The sequence below is a fragment of the Onychomys torridus genome, chromosome 19, assembly GCF_903995425.1.
Source record: "Onychomys torridus chromosome 19, mOncTor1.1, whole genome shotgun sequence".
In the NCBI taxonomy this organism is placed as follows: Eukaryota; Metazoa; Chordata; class Mammalia; order Rodentia; family Cricetidae; genus Onychomys; species Onychomys torridus.
In genome coordinates this window covers 30,420,753-30,444,142 of record NC_050461.1, presented here as the reverse complement: position 1 = coordinate 30,444,142, position 23,390 = coordinate 30,420,753, and the positions used below count along the sequence as shown (strand labels likewise).

At 42.2% G+C, this 23,390-nt stretch overlaps 1 protein-coding gene across 1 annotated transcript in view; it reads right to left on the bottom strand.

Moving 5' to 3' along the window:
* The window catches only part of Enpp3 (ectonucleotide pyrophosphatase/phosphodiesterase 3), a 73,757-nt gene that overhangs the window by 7,693 nt on the left and 42,674 nt on the right, over positions 1 to 23,390 (bottom strand). Inside the window, exons 13-20 of the mRNA XM_036169066.1 lie at positions 23,230 to 23,358; positions 22,837 to 22,868; positions 19,721 to 19,848; positions 15,807 to 15,873; positions 14,006 to 14,093; positions 9,715 to 9,893; positions 8,278 to 8,329; positions 6,261 to 6,415 (exon numbers count right to left, since the gene is read on the bottom strand). Of these exons, the coding sequence (XP_036024959.1) occupies positions 6,261 to 6,415; positions 8,278 to 8,329; positions 9,715 to 9,893; positions 14,006 to 14,093; positions 15,807 to 15,873; positions 19,721 to 19,848; positions 22,837 to 22,868; positions 23,230 to 23,358 (830 nt within the window). The remainder of the gene's footprint in view (positions 1 to 6,260; positions 6,416 to 8,277; positions 8,330 to 9,714; positions 9,894 to 14,005; positions 14,094 to 15,806; positions 15,874 to 19,720; positions 19,849 to 22,836; positions 22,869 to 23,229; positions 23,359 to 23,390) is intronic.

Genomic DNA, 23,390 nt, shown 5'->3' with positions numbered 1-23,390 from the left:
GGATGATTCACTACAGCTGTGCAGAGGCATAGAGAAAGAAAACATGTTACATATGCACAATGGAATTCATTCAGTCATAAAGAAAAATAAAGGTATGTTGTAGTAAGAAAAACAGATGCAGCAAGAGATAATTAAGCAAATCCAGGCAGTCTCTGAAAGACAATACTGTATGTTTTCTCTTATGTGTGGCTGTTAGATTTATATAGATACATAAAATCATGTACGTATATATGACAAGAAAGTAGAGGCCAAACCGTCCAGGGCAGCAGCTCTTAACCTGTGGGTCATGACCCTTTTGGTGATTGCATATCAGATATACCACATATCAGATATTTACATTACAATTCATAACAGTAGCAAAATTACAGTTATGAAGAAGCAATGAGATGATTTTATGGTTGGGGGTCATCACAGCATGAAGAACTGTATTAAAGGGTTGGAGCATTAGGGAGGTTGAGAACTGCTGATCTAGGGGGATGAAGGGACTAATGGGGATGGGGGAGACCTGAGGAAGAGGACAGGAGGTGGGGGAAGAGGCTCTGTGATATACATACATACATACATACATACATACATACATATATGTATATATGTGTGTGTGTGAAAATGTCCTTCATGAACACAGCACCAAGAACAATGACTACATGAAGTGAAAAGATAATTAAATGTGGCAAAGAGAAAAGATATGCAGAAGTCAGAAAGCATGTAAACAGTAAGCAGACAGAGGGGGCCAGTGGAAAAATGAAAGCCGACAACCTACGCTTCGGGGAAGCACCAAACAACAGCGAGAGCGCAGAAGGGTAGAGTTTGATGTCTCCCAAAAATAGAGGACTGTGTAGGCCTGACCGAAAGCAAGAGGGGAGCTTGAACCTATGTGAAAGGGGGGGACAAACAGAACATTTACCTTCTGGGGAGCCTAGACTGCAGACAACCATAGTACTCCACCCCACCCCCACCCAGCACTCCTGCAAAGCTTCGACCCCACATCTTTCCAGAGACCCTGAGATTTCTGAACCCCAAAGAGAGGCAGGACAAACAATAAAGAAAATGCTGTCAGAGACTCGAAGAAAATACAGACTTTCCACCTCTCATAATCCTTCAAAAACAGTAAAAATGAGCATGGACAACAAACAGATGCTTTTCTTTCTATTCTGGTGTGGGGACCAAAGAGATCTTGATCAGCGCGTAAAAATAACTCTATTAAAGTGATAGATGCCCCTTATCTGTGGACTGCCCACAAAAGCTATAGGGTTGTAGAATGTTATGTTAAGATGTGTTAACACTTGTTTATGCTGTGGAGTATTTAAGGATGTAAAGATGTGTTGCATTCTTTTATGCTGCATTGGTTTAGCTCTGTGAAGCTGTGTTACTTTGCCTAATTGGCCGGGCGGTGGTGGTGCATGCTTTTAATCCCAGCACTCGGGAGGCAGAACCAGGCAGATCTCTGTGAGTTTGAGGCCAGCCTGGGCTACCAAGTGAGTTCCAGGACAGCCTCCAAAGCTACACAGAGAAACCCTGTCTCGAAAAACAACAACAACAAAAAAAGTAAAACACCTAATTGATCTAATAAAGAGCTGAATGGCCAGTAGCAAGGCAGGAGGAAAAAGGATGGGTGGGGCTGGCAGGCAGAGAGAATAAATAGGAGGGGAAATCTGGGAGGAAAAGATTGAGAAGCCAGAAAAGGAGGAGAGGAGGACTCCAGGGGCCGGCCACCCAGCTACACTGCAAGCCATGGAGCAAGAAGTAAAGAAAGGTATACAGGATAAAGATAAAAGCCCAGAGGCAAAAGGCAGATGGGATCATTTAAGAAAAGCTGGCTAGAAATAAGCCAAGCTAAGGCCAGGCATTTACAAGTAAGAATAAGCACCCTGTGTGTGATTATTTGGGAGCTGGGTAGCAGGCCCCTCAAAGAGCCAAAGAGTAACAAAACAATCACCTACACTGTAGCGTGTCTTGTGGCAAAGTCAACAACTGCACACAGCTGTTGATTATTTACCTGATTGTGTAATTTCTTTTTCTATAGAAAAATGACTTGTAGTTCAAAAAAAAAAATGTGTGGGACATGTATTGTCCTTGGTTATTAAAAAACTTACAAACAATAGCCAGAGAAACTCTGTCTCAAAAAATAAAAATAAAAAACCTTACAAACATGATTAGGTCATAATTTACAGGACCCAAGGGCCTTTTCAATAGTTCCCACTCAGAGGTAGGGAATTGGTTCAGTAGCAGGGACTTGCCGCAAGTGTAAAGCCCTGAGCTCGGATCCCCAGAATCCACACAGCCCAGCACTGTAGTGCATGTCTGCAATCCCAGAGCTCCTGCAGCAAGATGGGATGGAGGCAGGAGAGACCCTGGAAGCTTCGGGCCCAGCTATCCTTACTTCCTCAGCCATGGACAGTAGTGGTTCTGTCTCCAAAAAGGCAGAAGGTGAGAATCCATACCAAAGATCCCCCACATGTGCATTTCCACTTACATATATGAACATACAGACACATACACACACACACACACACACACACACACACACACACACTTTTACATACAGAGAGATAGAGAGATTTTAAACTTCCCAGTAATATGGGAGATATATATATACAGTCTATAATGTATATATACATGTATTGTGCTTATATATACACACACATATATATATGAATATAATATTATATTATAGAGTGATAGGTATTTTTCACTATTAACTTTTTAATCAATAAAAGTTTCAATTTCATACTAAATTAATGGAGTAGCTCCTTTAAACAACTACCACAATTCTTGCTTTATTTTCATTATTTTTTATCTAGTTTTATCACGTAACTCAGACTTCCCTACTGAGTAGGCCCAGAAGCCAATCTGAGTAAGCCCTGGCCAGATTTCATGCTTCCAGAAGCTGTGGTGGGAGGGGCATGATTTCAAGTCACAATTCCTCCCCCAGAACTCCTCTGCGATAACAACCAGAATGACGACACCCACCCAAACCACAGAAAAACAAAGACGCCGTAAAGCTGAAAGACAGACCGATTGCACCCGTGCTCCAGAAACGCTTATTTAGAGCCTGATTTCTCAGATGCAGAGCTGATCTATGACATTTTATGTGAAGCTCCAAACCTCCTCCTGTGTAATTTTCTTGAACCACAACACACAGACAGAGTAATTTCTGAATTAGAAAGCAGAAAATTGCTAGAAGCCCATCCTGTCACGTGCAGAGGAAAATACACGAAATCACCTTTGTGGGCTCAGAGAATGCACAGGGTCTTTTGGTAATGATGACATTAGTTTTAGAATATAACAAAGACCACCTAGCCTGAACCCAGTTACCATCTCTCTGCCGTTGGCATCCTCCACTGCTCTAGTAAGTTCAGGGATGCCAGATGGCAAGGGGAAGCATCAAAAACATAAACACCCCCTTAACTCCAAGCAAGCCCTGCCTGACTGGACTTTTCATGGTCAGGGACTAGACACGGAGACTGACCTTGAACATGCTGTCCCTCTCGAAAGCAAACATGAACAAGAGATTATTTTAAGGAAAGCTGAAAACACACTCACACACACATACACACACACACACACACACACACACACACACACACACACACATACACACAAACACCTGAATAGTGTGCCTATTAAGAGAGTAACGGGGTTACCAGCCTACATAGGAACTCAGGTAACTGTAAAATATTAACCCACCTTGGGAAACAAACATTAGCCCCCTGTTAGTAATGGCCACAACTGAATCACTGTTAGCTGTGAATCCTTCCCTCCACTAAAGAAGTTCATGGGTGGATTTCGGGCTGGCTTTGCTTTCATCTACAGTTCCCTGATTGCTAATGAGACTGAATCACTTGTATCAATTTTACTGTGCATTTGCTAAGATGTTTGCCTTTCTCTTGTTTATGTAGAGGGCTTGGATATGTGTCTTAGAGCCTAATTACTATTCATGATATTCAATGTACTGTGCCATCTATGATTTTTCCTTTCCATACACATTAACATGAGTATAGTCTAATTCAATACCCTTTTAATTGTGTTAATATTATTCCCAAAAGCCTCAAAGTCATAAAAATGTAAATGAAAAAAAATGTAGATTTGCTATTCTCATTTAGGCCTATAAGTCAGTCAGCAAGTTAAGTTTATATAGAGCATGAGGCAGGGATCTAATATTTTCTTCATGATGGGTACCCAACCATCCCAGTTTAGAGGATGAGAAGTTTGCCAGATGGTGGAGAGGGTGCTGCAAGCCACAGAAATATACAAAGTAGGATTTCAGCTGATTATGACAAAGCTAACACCTGGAAGTAGCCGAGGGCCTTCCAGAGGTCAAGCTAAGGTTCAAGGAGCCTTGGTGATATTTAGCTTTTGATTATCAGCCGTTTCCTGCTATGAGTTTCTCCTGTGCTATTGTAGCTTTTCTATCATTTATGGGGCACCATTTCCCCTCTACTAAAGGAATATTTAGATAACCTTGTGCGCTGACAGCTATGCACAGCCAGAACCCCAGTTCAAGCCTCCCTGTAATTATCGTCATTGGCAGCATCCGGCCAGGACCATCCCCAGAAGGAAGAAAGTACTTATCAGAGACACTTCTGTACTCTCTAAGAACAGGCTTAAGCGTCCAGGCTACCTGTTCAAGAAGGCCTGGCAGATGTGCCAATTAAGCTTAACTTCCTCCTTTCCCTAATCTTACCTCTAGTTCCAGATCTCCCTTTAATTATGACCAGAGGCATCTAGCTGTACACAGGTTGCCTAGCGACCGAGCACACCTTCCCCCACCCTGCAGAAAAAACGGCAGATAGCTTGGACAGATAGAAACCACAGGAAAAAAGAAGGTAGTTTTATTTTCTCCCAATTTATAGATTCCTTTTTTTTTTTTTTTTTTTTTTTTTTGGTTTTTCGAGACAGGGTTTCTCTGTGTAGCTTTGGAGCCTGTCCTAGAATTCACTCTGTAGCCCAGGCTGGCCTCAAACTCACAGAGATTTTCCTGCCTCTGCCTCTCGAGTGCTGGGATTAAAGGCATGTGCCAGCAACTTATAGATTCTTAACATTTTCTACCAATCATGCTTAAGGTTATAGTTGAGCGCATAAGATCCCTCTTCTTAGATATTACCCAAATTTAGTCTTTAGTTAATTCATTTCCCCATTAGTCACTTCCTTTTTGGGTTGCAAATGATAATTAACAATTACTGCCTCTCTATGTGATTCTCCATTTGACCCTGGAAGCCTGGCTTTGCACTGCTAAGGGAATACTGCTTGTAAGATGGAGAAGAGAAAAGAGAATGGAAGAACTAGATGGGTAAGAACTTGAGAGTAACAAACTGAGATGGGGAAGAACTAGATTGAAGGGCTAGAAGAGAGTACTAGAGGAACGAGATGGAAGATGAGGAAGAGCCAGATGGGGAAGTACAAGATGAGGAAGAGCCAGATGAGAGAGAAGGAGATGGGCGAGGAGCTGATAGGGAAAAGAACAAGATGGATGAGAACCTAGAAGGGACAGAACTAGATGAAGGAATTAAGATAGAACCTGGAGGGGACCACAGATGAGCTAGGCATGAGAGCAGAATAGAAGCTTGTAGAGAGAGAACCATCACAGAATAATAAAGTATATGGACTAAGGAGTTTCGTGTACATAGATTCATTTCGTTTCATCAAAGATTAATTATCAGCTGATTGTAGATTCTTCCCAGATCCTGGGAGGGGACTATTGAGGGGCTGGATCTCCATAGTCCCCCATAAAAGGGAAGGAGATTTACAACAGCAAGTTCTCAACTTCAAGCTAAAGAGACTTGTGATGTGATACATACATACATATAGTATTCTAGAGAGCTAGACCCCTCAAGGGAGGATTGGATAGCATTTACATTGTACTTTTCATAGCTCTCAGCACACAGGAAAATGCTTATTAAATAATCAAAGAGACAAGAGCCTTATGTAAGTCACTATCACCTCTAAGGTGCACTGGCCGCCTACTCCAGGAAGAGCAGGCAAGATAGCATGATCCTTCTTTTGCTTCTGTTTGAAATGTTCTTGTCTCCCTCCTTACCACTTAACAAACTGGCCAACACTGTTGCTTCTGATTTCTCCAGGCAAACCCAATGTCTCCCTTCTTTGTACCCACATACCACCTAGAGGGCCTTTAGGTCGTAGCTGCAGCATTTCCTTGTAAGTGCCAGGGAATCTGTACTCAGCAAAACCAAATTCAACTCTTACAGAGTTCAGAGTTAGAATCTTTCCATTGCGGGCTGATGGCAGGGCTAAAAGCTTACCGGCTTGGGGACTGTGTATGAGCTCCACATGGGCATCTTCATGGCTTTTCCAAATCCACTGATGTATCCCCTGTGGTAGAGGAGACAATGCTCTTTGTTCTTCTGGGTCACCCTGGGCCTTCCAAATGGCAAATTTATTCTCACTGTTTCTTTGACTAAAATAAAAATGACATAAAACTTTTGTGACATCAGCAAACAAAATGGCACACAGTAGCTACCATTCTTTGATGGTGGATTCTATGTCAGGTCATGGGATTAGTATTTTGCAGCAATCCTATGAGATATATTATTATCTCATTACACCCACCACAAAAGTCAAGTTTAGACACATCACTGGGCCACCCAAGAGGCTCAACAAAGACCTGAAGCCTTCCTTCCTTAGCTCCTCATCATTGTAGAGCTCACGAGCTATAGCCTAAGAGAATTGTTAGAGAGATTCATTATCCACTTCTGCTATGTGAGGTTAGGATAAGGAAGCAGGGCCTGGGCTGACATGGACTCTGCTAGCACCTTTACTTTATTTTATTTTATTTATTTATTTATTTTGGTTTTGTTTTGTTTTTTTTGAGACAGAGTTTCTCTGTGTAGCTTTGCGCCTTTCCTGGAACTCGATTTGGAGACCAGGCTGGCCTCGAACTCACAGAGATCCACCTGACTCTGCCTCCCGAGTGCTGGCATTAAAGGCGTGCGCCACCACCGCCCAGCTGCACCTTTACTTTAAACTCAGTTTCCAGCATTCAGTGAAGTAAACTTCTGTTGTTACATCACCTTGTTTACAGTGTTTTAACATCCTGAAGAGCTGAAGAGATTTTCTTCGTTATTTGTTTGTTTGTTTGTTTATGTGTTTGTACTTAATATGCTGTTATAACATATTAAGTAACAGCTTACTAATACCTAGAAAAATTATATTTGAACTGCACATATGCAAGTTTTTTCTTATCATTCACCCCCAGATAATAAACCACAATAACTATTCTTAGGGTCTTGATATCATTATTGGATATTATAAGTAATTCAAAAATGGTTTAAAGTTCATACTGGGACATGCAGAAGTGACGACATGCACATACTACACCATCTTCTATAAGGGCTTCAGCATCCTCAGATCCAGGGTATCCCCAAGGGGTCCAAGGACAACCCTCTATAGACATTAGGGATGACTGTATCACTATTTTGTAACTGATGCAACTGAGCCTCTATGACCTTAATACTTTCAAAATAATACATCATGGTAATATGAATGCAGAAGACACTTGTAAATTCTCTCCGTGGACTTAAAAAAGAAACCCTTTACAACTACCCGAGGTAGATGCAACTACTGTAGATGAAGACACAGAGGCATGGCAAAATTAGATTTGCCCAGGCTAGACAGTGGGAAGGTTCCAAAGGACAGGTTCAGACTCAGCATTTTCATTTGTTCATAGTTTAGAAAGGAAATGGAAGACATGGATGAGGCACAACCACTTCAAGGGTGTTCCTGGGAACACTGTAGCTCCCAGGCTTGCTACTCTGTTCCCAGAAGTCTATGTCTGTTTGCCTGCTCCTCTTGTATATTGACCATACTGCTGTGGATATCACTCTGTATAAATAAAGTGCTGATTGGCTAATAGCCAGGCAGGAAGGATAGGGTAGGTGGGACAAGGAGGAGGAGAAGGCTGGGAACAGGAAGGCTGGGAGGAGACACTGCCAGCCGCTGCCATGAGAAGCAACATGTAAAGACACCGGTAAGCCACAAGCCACGTGGCAAAGTATAGATTAATAGAAATGGGTTAATTTAAGATAAGTAGATAACAAAAAGCCTGCTACGGCCATACAGTTTATAAGTAATATAAGTCTCTTTGTGCTTACTTGGTTGGGTCTGAGTGACCGTGAGAGAGATTTGTCCTGACTCTCAGCTAGGTAGGAAAATTCTAACTACACCATACAATCTACATTCAAAAGTCTTTGTGAGCTTAGTTCGGAAAATCGTCCAAGGACAATGTTGTGTATTGTTAGCTTTAAGTATCTACCGACTTACTGTCTCCTTCGGTGAGATTGAGCATTTGATTAGCTTGTTCTAGTTGAACATCCTGCAAGATGAGAGAGAGAAGGGAAGACATAAGTCAGAGTTTTAAAGACTGACCAAGAATATTTCTGCAAGCAATGGTACAAAATGTTTGACTACCGAATAATGAACCCAGACTAACCTGTGATTAAATTCCAGTTAATGTCACTAGTTATGTCGCTGCTTAGAAACACAGAGGTATTTCTGCCCCATTGTGTGTGTGTGTGTGTGTGTGTATGTGTGTGTGTGTGTGTGTGTGTGTGTGTGTGTGTTTGCAAAGATATTGTTAATGGGAAAAAGCATCCTGATACCAGCTGAAATTAAGTCAAGATGACTGCATCCAGATGCTTCTCAAACTTGGGTGTGCCTGAAGGACTTGTTAAAGTTCTGATTTGATTCAACAAGCCTGGGGGATGGCCTGGGTTTTTGTATATCTTTCCAACTTAGAAGAGATGGTAGGCTAGTTCTGAGGCCATTTTTTGAACAAGAGAGGTATCCTTTCCAGAGGGAGACTCTGGGATTACAGTCAGATAGGATCGTAAGATTTTGGATAGTAGTATATCTAACTTCTCTTGGGCCCCTTTTATCTCTAAAATATGGAACTGATTACCTATTTTACATTATTAATGATTTTCATGTCAGTTCCATTGAAGCTCTCTGGAACAGAAAGCAGGAAATTGCCATCTGAAGATAAATACACAGAAAAGAACCCTAAACCCCTCCTAGGATCTTTTCCTACAGACTTACCATTTTTGAGAATTTTTACTGGACTTCTACCCTTCAAAGTCTTCATCCATAGCAATGAGGAACAGTTCCTACCTATACCACTTATATTTTAAGTTACTCTTCTGATCCTTGCCCTTGGCTCTCCTCATTGTAGTGAAACTTTATCTTATCAACAGTTTCCTGGGATCCAAAGCCTTACCTCTGGACTCAGCCCAGAGCTTAAGCTCTTAAAAAGTCCTTCTCTGAATATATTGCTGGTTTTCCAGTGTTCAACTGACTCCTGACAGATTCTACACTACTGTTCAAAAAATGCCACACAGCACACACACACTACTGAGTGTGTCTAAAGCCAGGCTATAATCCCTTTTTTCCTCTGTTCTCAACAGCTGAGGACACCATCTGATTCTTAAACTGTAAGAAAATGGTTTAAAAGAGAACTTCAGAGTGCCATGATTACTATGTTGAATGTCTAAGGTGAGTTCACATGCAGTAAAACGAATGATTCCTTTCCAAATAAAGCTGTCCAGTTCACAGAGCGTACTCACATACTTAACCTTATAGCATACGCAGTATGATCTCTCACTTCCAGATACAGGTCAGAGAAACAAGAGGCGTTTACTCAGTACACATCCAAGTCAGAATGCAAACTTGATGGCTTTTCATCTTCACGAAGCTGTTACTTACAGAGTTCAGCTCAGGACATGAGCAGTTCAGTGTGTCTGCAGGCAATGGAGTAGTAAAGCCACAGCCAGAAGGTGTTGACAATTCCCCGGCATGAGACGGCTCATAAAATGGTGCCTTCAGAAGATGGTTTAGACTACCATGTGTACCATTGTTCGGTGCTGGTTGAATGTGTAGAAGATCTGTTATTTAAAAAATAACAATAATAAGTTCAAATTAGCTTGGACATGGAAGGCAACAACTCCTTTGTGGGGTATTGGGGGTGGGGGAGAGTCAGCCAGAGTTTAATGCCTGTTATAAAGTCTGCTGCAACATAGTGACACTTTGCAGATATGACTTCGTTTCCTGACTTCCATCCCTAAAGTCTCCAGCCTCTTGCCTGTCTACACTGGGACACTCCCCATGACGAACCACAGCAAACTTCCATGAACTATTCCTCTAGAGAAGAGTTGCATTGTTTAAATGATCTCTTTGCTCCTTAAGCATACCACGATTGTGGAGTATTAAAAGCTGTACTCTTTGTTTATTTGTTTGTTGTTTTTGTTGATATTGTTGAGACAGAGTCACTGTGTAGCCCTGGCTGACTTGTAACTGGCTGTGTAAACCAGGCTGGCTTGGAACTCCAGCAATTCGCCTGCCTCTGCCTCCCTAGTGCTGGGATGAGAGGTATGTGCCACCATGCTTGACAAAAAACTATGTTCTTGGGGCTGGAGAGATGGCTCAGTGGTTAGAAGTATTGACTGCTGTTACAGAAGACCCCAGTTTAACTTCCAGCATCAATACAGCAGCTCCCAGCTGCCTGTGACTCCCCTTCCAGGGGACCCAACACCCTCTGGCCTCTGCAGGTATCTGTACATACACGGTGCACAAAAATTCATGTAGGCACACACATATACATATAAAGAAATTTAATAAACTTTAAAAAACTATACTATTAATTAAAAATACATTTCTCGAAAGTTAATTTAAAATTTTACAGTCTTTTTTATGTAATTATATAAAAATTCTCTAAGGATGAATAATTGTTTTTAAACTTAAATTACAGGCCAGTGGGATGGCTCAGTAGGTTAAGGCAGTTGCTGCCAAGCTTTGTGACTTGAGTTTGATCCCTAGAACCCACATAATTCCTGCAAAATAATTAAATCAGAAAAATTTGTTCTTTATTTAGAGAACTTTTTCTACTTTTCCTGTAAAAAACATATCAAATATTTTACAGGCATTGTCATTTTAGAAGCTCTGAATGATAACAGGGTCATTTGAAACTGGGCCTAACTAACCTTTTGTGCTGGAGAGGCTCTTTCTCAGGTCTAGTTAACTATCTTTGGTGAGACAGATAAAAGCTAGCCTAGCCACTTTCCCCTGAGGTACCAGGCAGGTATTAATACTGTCAAAGCTGTTAAAATCTATTAAAGATCGCTATTAGTGTTGATAATAAATTCTTTATTTTCCTCTAAATGAACAGAGACATTGGGAAGGGGTAATACAGCTCCCCGGTTAGCATCCTTTGGATTGTCTCTTGCTGTCCTTCCTGCCTTGAGTGAAAGGACACCAGGACACCGCCTAACAGCCAGCAGGAATGCTTTCGTGCTAACACCAGTTATCTCAAACACTTCACAGACGCCTTCCTGCCAAAGACTGTCGCGGATGTCCTCAGCTCCTGAAGGCAGAGCTGCAGCTAAGTTTCAAATGCTTCCTACTGAACTTCGTTTTGTCAGAATCCACTATGAACTGTAGCTGATTCTGCAGTCATACCCGCCTGGGTCAGAGAGGAGCCGCTCCCCTGCCCCTCCCTCCCCCATCTAGCTATGACCAGGACTACAATTGGTAAGAAGCATAAGCCTCAAAAACTGCCATTGGTACTGGGAAGCAAAGGTGTGATTGGCCCAAACAAAGGGCTGTGATTGGTCCACACAGGCTGCAGGTCACTCTGTTGAGTGGGCTGGAAGATAGTCTCCTGCACCGCCCACCCTGATGCTACAGTATCACACCACCAAAAAGGCTTGTCTTGCTTGAGTGGTCCTTTTGGTCTATGGTCAGTATTGCAGACCGGGCTGGTAGCACAAATAAACCACAGAGACAATGGCGGAGACAGCAGAATACCAGAAGCAATAGGATAGCAGTGGCAGCCAATGCCGAGTGGTCCACACACCAGGTTGTGAAAGCCTCAAGATAGGAGATTGCTTGACAGCTGAAGAGGGCAGTGGCAGTGGTATCCCAGCCTCCTGAGTGACCTGTCTAGAATGCCCCAAACGGTCCTGGCAGAGGCAGGCACCCTGAGCAGTCTGGCACTAACCAAGCTGAGGACGCAATCTGGGAAGAGATAAAGGCGGTGGAAAGAGAAAAAGATACACATGATGAAAAAGTGGGCGGTCAACGCTGACGAAGGATAAACAGCTCTACGGAGCCAGAGAAGAGAACATGTAGACCTTGGCCACCAAATGAGCTCCAGAGGGCTGTCGAGTGTCACAGCCACAGCCTAGGGTCTCAGACCCACGGCCAAGAGCGGTAACATCCCCTGCTGTCAAGGGCCAAGAGGTCTGATACAAGGGACCCGCAAGAGGACTGAACACCAGAGGGCGCCACCTGCCGCTGCTCTGCCGGCTGCTTCTGCTGCTCACCAAACTGGTAGAAATAGAACAGAAGCTGCCAGAACTCCGGGCTCGAAGAGCTCCTCCCTACCTACCCATGACTTCAGTCTGGGTAGAGCAAAGGGCCTGGAAGACAACTGACTACAAGTGATAGCAAAATCCGAAGTCCACTATGGGGCTCTCATTAGAACAAAAAGCACGCTTCCTGGAGTGAGGTCATACCCAGTGCACAGACCATTTCTGACCATTGTCTCTCTGGCCTCTCTGCCCCCTCTCCCTTCCTAGAAGCTCTTTGTACCCTAAAGTCCCCGAGATACATGTTGAGATATGAGATGGAGTCCCCCCTTCATGTTTGAATGAACATGCTCCCTTCCACTAATTCTTCAACTTGGTTTTTTCTATAGAGCATCCAGTACTATGAATCTTAGATTTCCTGAGACAGTCTACCACCTAAGACTCCCGAAGTCCTATCCAGTTCCTTCTGGTCACCCCAACAAAGCCAGCATCCCTAATACAAGCACAGCTATGGGAACCAAGAATTTAATTTGTTAAGGCTGTAACAAATAGTTTTTTAAGGTTTTATTACATGTATGTATATGTTTGTTTGTTTGGGGCACGTGTGCCACAGCATGCATGTGGGGAAAAGAGGACCACTTGTGAGAATTGGTTCTCTCCTTCGACCATGTATGTTCCGGGACTGAAATCAGAGAGCACCTCAACCCGCTCTGCCACCTTGCCAGCCCTCACCTTGGGTTTAAGTCGGGACTTTTTGTCACATTCCATTATGACAAGCCAACAACAAGATGAAGAAAAACAATAGTGAATCTGTTCATGGCCAGCTGACAGTGAAATCACATCTCCGTCCGCCTTGGATGGTCCTAAGCGAACCATCTGTTGATATGTAGACTAAGGCAAGCATGCAGAAGGAGGCTTGGCTCCGGAAACACTAATTTTTTATAGTTTTTTTTTAACACTTTATGTAATAAGAAGTGTCTAGTAAAATGAGACTCTGTTACCCTCTGTAGTTCCAGAGGACTTTTCTTTGTAATAATAGAAAAACATTTTTAGCTGAGTTTTTGTGTATACATATGTATGCATGTGTGTGTTTTTTGTATATGTGTATGTGCATACAAGTGCACATGTATATGTGTGCATGTGAAGACCAGAAACTGATATCAGATTTCTTCTTCGACCTCTTTCAACTTTATTTTTTGAGATGTGGTCACTCAGTGAGGCTGAACCAATCCATTAGACTGGCTGGCCAGTGAGCCCTGGGGATCTGCCTGAGTCTGTTCCATCAGTAACTGCAAGGAAACACTTTACCACAAGGGCTGAGGATCTGAACTCAGGTCCCCATAACTGTGCAGCAAGCAATTTACTGACTGACATATCACCTTGGACTTAGGTATGTTTATCTTTTCAAAAATTAGAATTGTTTTATTGTTCTAAATGTTATTAAATTATCATTTAGTAACTAAAATATTTTTTAAAATCTTGGCTTCCTAAGATATTAGATTATCATTATTAGTAAAACAAAAGAAGTTACTTATGTAACTGAAAAATTCTGAATAAGAAATTTTCCTTATCTTTCTGCTTCCCATCTTCCTAATACAGGGCATGTAGCCGTCAATTTATCCCCAACTTCAAATTAGAAATTTGTTGCAAGCTCCTGCACCCTTGCTGTGAGCCAACTTAAACATACTCACCACACAGTAGATTATAAACTTCAATATTTTCAAATGGTTCAATTTCAGTTTTCTCTTTAAAGCTGGGTCCATGAGCCAAAAAGATCGCCTACATGGTAAGATTTACATTATTACTAGGTGACATCTAACTGGACAAAGTATATGAAGAGACATACATTTCTGTTGCAGAATATTTGTTTACACTGTAAAGATGTGTCTTTGCCAAGGCACCTTCTGATTGGTTTAATAAAGAGCTAAATGGCCAATAGCTAGGCAGGAAGAGGTTAGGCAGGACTTTGAGGACAGAGAGGACTCTGGGAAGGAGAAAGGAGAGATGAGCCAGATGTAGAATGAGTCGGACACACAGAATGGGATAGATGTAAAAGCCACATGGTAGAATGTAGATTAATAAAAATACGGGTTAATTTAAGTTATAAAAACTAGTTGAAAACAAGCCTAAGCTAAAGGCCAAGCTTTCACAATTATTAAGTCTCTGTGTCATATTTGGAAGCTAGATGGCAGGACAGAGAAAGACTCATTACATGTTTCCTCCTGGAACAACTCCCTATTTGTTCCTTAGACCTCTGTAAGAATTTCTTTTAAGATGAGAAATGTTTTTTAAAACCATTTGCACCTGTGAGCTGCACCAATCCCACTCAACCATGATAGAAGCTGTGTTTGCTTCTGTCTTAAATTGCTTCCCCAGCTCCTCACATGCAGCAGATGAGAGGAAGCAAGCAACAGTAGGAAACCTGTATCAGCATAACTCCTGGACATCTACAAGCACACATTAAAAGTTCATCATATTGCACTGTGCTCTCTGCTTATTTATTACATATCACTGCTCAAAGACTGAAATGCCTGAGGGGAAATGCTGATGCTCTGAGCATTAAGTATCGACACAAATTCCTAAACGCATCTTCTCTGACCTGACACCTCTTCATTTACTTGTGGGGTAGAGAGACCTAAATACGTTGATTCATATTTAATTAATCAATTCTAACTTGACATTATTTGACAGATCTCATTATCTAAGATTGTAAACAACTAAGGCAAAGCAGCAAACACAGAATTCTTTTTGGTTAATGGAGTACCTCAAACAATTAATTTTCCAAAGGTAGGAGAAGCAGGTTGCAGACACCACAAGTTCGGTGTGGGTTTGTTACAGAGGAGTGTGAGCTGTGCTTTCTCCAGGGGTCCTTCTTCACGGCCCCTTCCCTGGGCTTCAGAGTTCTACAAATTCTTTATTTTCTTCCTCACTATCACTTACTTCTAGGTCTCTTTGCTTGTGAGTGTTTCCTCCACGGCTTCAAATAGAGATGCCCTGCACTGAGTCCCTGGTCTTTCCCTGTGTCTATATATTCAACCTCCAAGCGCAGCATCTAGATCTCTATGTTTTAAACAGTTTCTGTACCTGAGACTTTCCAGCATAGACCTTCAATTGCTCTTCAACATCTTTCCTTTCACATTTAATATGCACCTCAGACTTGCATGCTCAGCTAGTCTCTTGCTTCCTCCTTCCCAGTCAGTGGCAGCCAGAGTCAAACACCTTCCAACAGTTTGCCAAGGCTTCCCTGTCCCCAGGAAATGATGAATGCCGAACTAGGGTCTCTGCACTGGTTATTTCTTCTGCGTGGGACACTCACTCTTCCCTTAAATATTGGAAAAATTGTTTCATCTTTGAGTCTCCAACTCAGTCGATCTCTGACTCAGTCACACTAGTTAAAGCTGCACCCGCCATGCCAAACCACATATTACTCCTTTACGTGTTAGTTATTTCTTATCACACTGCTGATGTGTTTGCATGTCAAAGCAGTATTACCTCCATGCTTTTAAATTCATTGTTGTAGCCGTGTGTTCCTCCTCCACAGCTTGAACTTGTTGTGCTCCTGTGAAGAAGTAACATTATTATACACTCGTCAGTGGACTGATTTAAGTTGTTATATAGTATATATTACTTCATTATTTAAATCACTCTTCAAATTTAACAAATTTGTCTTTTGTCAACTTTTTCATATTTTAACATTTGAAATCAGTGCTATTAATTCATATTCAGTTATGTTCAAACATAGCAATAAATGGACTTAGGTTCCCTTAAAACATAATTAAACTGGTTCAAATTTGGTCACTGAATGGAAGAAATTTTAATTTCCCAAAGATGCCCTTGGAAGATTTCTCTCGTTTGCTTCCTCTCCCTGTACCCCACAGGGTCAAACACAGAGGCAGGAAGGGAAACAGAGGAAAGAGAGGGTGAGGGGGAGGGGAGGGAGAGAGAAAGGGTGGAGGAGAAAATGTATGCTAACACTTGAAGGCTGCCCTGAACTTGAACACAGGACAGTAATTTAGTGGCTTAAAAAACTGATGTTGTGGGGCTGGAGAGATGGTCCAGTGGTTAACATCACTGGCTGCTCTTCTAGCGCACCTGGTTTCTAAACCCAGCTCACAAGTGTCTGTAACTCCAGTTCCAGGGTATCTGATGCCCTCTTTCGGACTCCAAAGGCATTGCATAAATGTGGTGCACAGACATAAGGTGAAGACAAAACACACCCATATGCATAAAATGAAATAAAAAAGTAAATCTTAAAAAGCCTGATATTTTGAAAATTCATAGCTGTCACTCAATTTTTGTAGCTCTATTTCTGTCCTGTTTCAATGAGAACTTCAGAGACCCACTCTTCTTGTCTCACAACCATTATTAACCGGCTCTGGAAACTGAGAGCTGGACTTCGGAAAAGATGAGTCAGTTGGAGCTGTGACGATTGCCTTGACTTCCAAGTGCTGAGTGAACACATGCACTATTATCTCCTCCCTGTCTAATCAGCCCGGATGAAATTCTAGTGTCTGCATCACAGATGGGTAACTCAGGGGCAGATGACAAGATTCTCTTCTGGTACCCAGGCAGTGCTGTGATCTGCCCCTCCCTAATCTTCCTCCTTTTGGTCCTCTTCATCTCACTTGTGTGCCATCATCCTCTGCTGCATCCTCACCCTCTCTGACCTGAACAAGTTTCCAAATCAATCAGAACTCCAGAATCTTCTCACACAGCACACACATTCCTAGCCTTTTAAAAAGTATTTTTGCTAGACACTGGTGAAATAGAAATACATGCTCTTATGTGTACGAGTTAGAGATAGAATATGAAGAACCAGCCAGGTGATGGCATACACCCTTAATCCCAGCACTCAGGAGGCAGAGGCAGGTGGATTTCTGTGAGTTTAAGGCCAGCCTGATCTACAGAGTGAGTTTCAGGATAGCTAGGCCAACACAGAAAAACACTTTCTATAATAATAATAATAATAATAATAATAATAATAATAATAATAATAATACAAAGAACCAAGATGATTCTGAAAAATCCAAGTCATAAATTAACCATAATTTTATCTCGGTGATACACTACGTAACTAATGTCATCACTCCCCTAACTCCACAGTTCCCCTTGCAGCTGCCATAACACTGACTAAGTGTGGTCACTATATAGTTTTTTAAGACACCAACCTGTCTCTCTTTAGATCACCCCATTCCCTAAAGCAGGAAATGTAAATCTCACTAACGTCACCTCCAGCAAGCTACCTGATACCTACCGAGGATCTTCTACTTTCTTCAAGATCTTCTTCTTTTATGAAAGTGAATTCTCAAAGTACTAATTTTTCTGGGATGGGGAGACAGCTTAGCTGATAAAGTGCCTGCCATACAAGCCTGAAGTCAGATCTCCAGCGCCCACATAAAAGCCTGGTGGTGGCTCACGCCTTTAATCCCAGCACTCGGGAGGCAGAGGCAGGTGGATCTCTGTGAGTTTGAGGCCAGCTGGGTCTACAGAGTGAGTTCCAGGACAGGCACCAAAACTACACAGAGAAACCCTATCACGAAAAACAAAAAACAAAAACAAAAACAAAAAGCCTGGCACGATTGTACATCTTGTATGTTCATGTATGCAACCTTTGCCTTAGTGCTGGGTTGAGGGTTAGGGAGATATGCAGATCACCAGAGCTTCCCAGCCAGTCAGCCTAGCCAGTTGGTAAACCCCAGGTCCAGTGAGAGCCCCTATTTCAAAAGGTAAGTTAGAACACAGAAGTGAAAGATAGCCTCTGGTCTCCATCAGTACTGTGCACCCACACACCACACACACACACCCACACCCACACACACACACACACACACACACACACACACACATACAGTTGCCAATAAAATTTATTCTACGAAAGAAAAACACTTGATAGGCAAAAGATTACTTTTTTTCCCCAGTCAGTCCCATCAGTAGCTACGTGGGCAGGCAAGCCTTGAACGCACAGGCTGATACTGGCCAGACCTCACTGCCAGTTTTTGAAAAGGATACAAAGCCCATCCATTTGAAACTGGGCTTTGGCAAATGGTACCTAGAGGCACTATGGTAGCCGGACCCACCTTTTATAATCCTAAGTCATTATGTACCAATGGCCTCCTGACTTCTTTGATTTTATACCCCAAACAGTAAATATTTAGAGACCGTACCTCCATTTAGATATATTAAATTGCTAACATCTTATGTTTAATAGTAGTTTAAGGCAATGCTTTTAGAGAATGTGGTCTTGAACCAGGATACCCAAGTTGAAGACACAAAGGACTAAGAAACCCATTCTCAAGAGAGGCTATTGCCATCTAGTGACAAAGTGAGGAACTGCATATGGTCTGGTCAAACTGCATTTCCAGGTTAAGCTGCACTGATACCCATTAGGCCCGAAAATACAGAACAACACTGATTCTGTTGATGTTCACTCATACATATAGAAAAAATGCTAAAGTAATATTTTAAAACTCAGAATCAGTCCGGATGTGGTGGCACACACTTTTAATTCCAACACTCAGGAGGTAGAGGCAGGCTGCTTCCATATTGAGTTTCGGGCCAGCCAGAACTACATAGAGAAAACCCAGCTCAAAAAACAAAAAAACAAGGCCGGGCAGTGGTGGCACACGCTTTTAATCCCAGCACTCGGGAGGCAGAGGCAGATGAATCTTTGTGAGTTCAAGGCCAGCCTGGTCTACAAAGTGAGTTCCAGGATAGGCTCCAAAAGCTATACAAAGAAACCCTGTCTCAAAAAACAACAACAAAAATCAGAATCCCTTCATGACAAGAAAGTAGACCTGTATTTGTTCTCTGGCTTATGTACTCAGAGATGTGTCGCCACCAATTAGTGACCAGGGCCATCAGAAGACTATTTTAGGGAAGCCAGGTAGACAATGGTTTTAAAGAGCCAGCATGGGGCTAGAGAGATAGCTCAGAGGTTAAGAGCACCGACTGTTCTTCCAGAGGTCCTGAGTTCAATTCCCAGCAACCACATGGTAGCTCACAACCATCTGTAATGAGATCTGGCACCCTCTTCTGTATACATAATAAATAAGTAAATAAAAAAATTAATTAAAAAAAAGAGCCAGCTAACCAACCCTTCCGACAAAGGCCACCCTCAGCCTGGATGATGACAAGCTGTCTGTCTTTCTGTCAGGGTAGAAATGTGCTCTCACTCATATCTCAGGAGCACTTGTAAGCATTTTCAACCCCCCCCCCTTTATATTTGATCTGTATTACGAAAATTAAGATGCTAAGAACAACCGTCTAACAAAAATATCAGCAAAGAGGAAGTCCTAGGTCGCATAAAAAGGTCAAGGCATTGTGGGTGGTCAGAGAAGGTCACCCCTAATGGGAGGGGAGAACCGAACAAGCACACCACCCAAGATCTCTGCTAGGAGAAGACAAACCTCATAGCCAGCCACTGCCGATCCACCATGAGATGAGCTTTGTCGATTCTGACATTGTTGGCATAGTGCAGTCGTTTGGGCAAATCAGGAGTCAGGTAGGGTTTGAAATGTTGAATGGGTTTCCGGCACTGGAAAAAAAGATGAGCATTTCTCCATGGCACGTCAAATACACAGACTAACTTGTAAAACTTCAATTTAAGCCGGGCAGTGGTGATACAAGCCTTTAATCCCAGCACTCGGGGGCAGAGCCAGGCGGATCTCTGTGAGTTCGAGGCCAGCCTGGTCTACAGAGTGAGATCCAGGACAGGCACCAAAACTACACAGAGAAAATCTGTCTTGAAAAAAACAAAAACAAAAAACAACCTTAAGGCAAGTTTTTAACAAATTTTAGAAGTGGATTTGGTGCTGGAGCAATGGCTCAGCAGTCAGAGCACTTGCTGCGCCTGCCAAAGACCGGGGTTCAGTTCCCAGCTCCCACATGGTGGCTCACCATCACCTGTAGCTCCGGTTCCCGGGATCCCATCCCTTCTTCTGACTCCCTCAGGATCTTGCAAGCACATGGGCACATAAACTCATTCAGGCAAACATACACATAAATTTTCAAAAATAACTCTTTTCCAAGTAAGTGGCTTTAAGATTAACTAATAAGGTGGAAATATTAACCCTCTTATCCACATAGCCAAATATAATAATCATGTTATATTTATCATTACTGCAATCATTATGTTGAAATTGAAATTTTGTTTAAATGGTCAATGTCTTTCTTAAATTTGTATTCTTGGGTATTGATCTTACATTACCACAAATTTCTCCTTCCTTTTTTTTGACAGAAAATTAATTATGTGTAGATTTATAGTGACAACTTCAACTTTTGAGTCTAAATTGTATATGTTAAGATATGGACATAAATCTACAAGTCAGTTTAAGTGTGCCAAAAAAATCCCATCAAAATCAACTCACCTGACCTTATAAATAACCATTCCCTTAGCTCACAAATCACTTAAATTGCTTTTGAAACTAAATATATTCTCATATTTGTGAAAAGTACATGGGTTCAATCACAAAGTAGTAAAATTTTACTTAAAAAATTAATAATCAATAATTATCATTTTAAAACTTTAAAAATGAAAATCACATTCGTGTCTATTCGTGCAAAGTAAACGTGGAGAATTGAGAAACAGAATGACACAGAAACTTTCATAACCTCTATGAGAAACAAAATAGGAGAAAATAAACACATAAGTAATACGAGGAAATGAACATTCCTCTTCCTTATTCTTGTGTATTTTAAACCGTAGTATCTCGTCTTAATTATCAAGCTTGGGTCACCTGAGGCCACTTACAGAAGAAAAGGGAGGAACTCTGCGATGTGACACAAAGACAAAATTTAAAAGATACTGGCAATGGGAGAAGAAGGAGAAATGATCAAACTGAAGAGGAAAGTGAAGGCCCTCTAACAGGCCCCGCATGGCAAACGTGGCTCCAGCAGGTTTGCCCTCTCCCCTCTCCTCTCCCTTGCTAAACTGTTAGATTGCATACCTAAAGCTAGCCCCCAAGGTCTAGTCCCTCATTTTACCACCGACTCATTCCTGAGACTGAACACCAAGGTCCAGCAACCAAAATTCCTTGTTTGGCCACACTGGTTAACTTGTCCACTCAGGACTTACCAACTCACCCTAGCACAGACTTAGCCCTTTCTCCTTAAGAAACACCTGCTGAGCTGGGTGGTGGTGGCACACACCTTTAATCCCAGAACTTGGGAGGCTGAGCCAGACGGATCCCTGTGAGTTCGAGGCCAGCCTGGGCTACAGAGTGAGTTCCAGGAAAAGTTCAAAGCTACACAGAAAAACCCTGTGTTAGAGAAGGAAGGAAGGAAGGAAGGAAGGAAGGAAGGAAGGAAGGAAGGAAGGAAAGAAGGAAGGAAGGAAGGAAGGAAGGAAGGAAGGAAGGAAGGAAGGAAGGAAGACCTGCTGTCTTTGTCTGATCTAGATGCAGCACCTACCCCATTCCCCACTTGCCCCTGGGGTAATAAATCTCCTTGGGGCTGAGAAGTTGGTGCCTGGACATGTTCTGTACCGACTCTGAGGCCCCCTTACAGAGGGGAAGTGTTTATTGCACACTACTGCCAGGTTTCTCTTTGTTTGCTTTGTTTCTGTTCGGGTGCCTGTTTCGGTATCTTCTCTAGACTTCTTACTCTCTACCTCTGTATTTTTATCACTTCCTGGCCGGCACGCGGCAATGCTGAGTACAGTTCCCCACAAGAGAACACAGAGCACAGTCTCTGAGATCGTCAGGTAATTGGACCGATCACAGGTTTTCTCTGGGTGTGCAACTGAGGTAAATCCAGAGCTTCTGAGGAAGCGCCTGGTTATTCTTCGTGTTTGAGAATGTGGTGCACAGACATCAGATTTAAGGTTAAAACGTGTCTCTCATCACCATTAGCATAGTGTGGAGGTTCCACTTCAGGTCTGCTTGAGACTGCTCTACTACAGGTTTCCAGGAAAAACAAACCACTTCCAGAACTGCAGCCTGGTTCTCCCAGGCTGTGCAGCTCCACATCAAGCTTGCACGGATGATGCCGTGGGAAAGGACCTTAAAGCCTGCATTCCTCAACTCTTTGCGCCTCTCGGATATTAGAGATGCGCTCCCCTTCCCCAGCATAACTTCAGCTGCATGCAGATCATTAAGTGATAGGACACAAAGAAAACAAGTGTGCTTAGAGAAGCCTGAAGAAACTTTGGAGCGCAAGGCCTTTCCGTATGAGCACTGCATGTACGCAGTTCACCGGTAGGGGGAGAGGTTGTTTATCAGTTTGGAAGGATTACTGTGCTAGCATCTCTGAATTTGTAAGAGGTTACAGATGACATTAACCATGTATTCAGTGTTTCTTTATCCTCCATAGTTTATAGCCCATCTCCCTGTTTTTGTTCTGACTGCTTGCCATGCACAGTTAAAACAATTTAGCGTCATTCATAACAATAATAAACCAATAAATTCCATACAATAGGAATATACCTGTGGCTGTATTTTAACAGCAGCAGCAACAACAACAACAGTACACATTAATAGATCTTAAACCTAGAAACACACCATAAAAATTTCTAAAAGGGACTTACACTGAGGTTCCTGACAATTTCTTCAGAGTTAACTGTTTCAAAACAAAAAGATAAATCATATTACATATAAGTCACTGCCCAAAATGCACATACCTATAGCAACTTTGACACACATATCTATTTATCCATAACTGTGATCTCAAAAAATTAGCTTAAAATTCCTTAAATTGAAGAATTACTTTAGAATTAAAGACTGGAGTACAATCTGTTTTGAACCAACAGTATGAGCCAGCACCACGGATCACGTAGACCAACTGCATTTAAATGTGGGGGTTTCTCGTGTGCTTCTGTGTGGTTTTCCCAAAAAGCCACAAAGGAGCCTACAGTCTTGACGGGCTCTCAGAACGTGGTGACTACTCTTTCAGTGTTTCCCTTCGTTTTCTTCACACTTACAGGTAAAAAAGTCTTGAGGGATATTGCGAGTCCTGATGCGAGGGGCAGGTCCTTGGTACATATAGAAGTTTATCTCAGGAAAATAATCGGTCATGTACTCCACCTTGTCACAGTAGGTCTGGTCCATTCCTAAAATAAAATGAAACCTCATTGGATATATA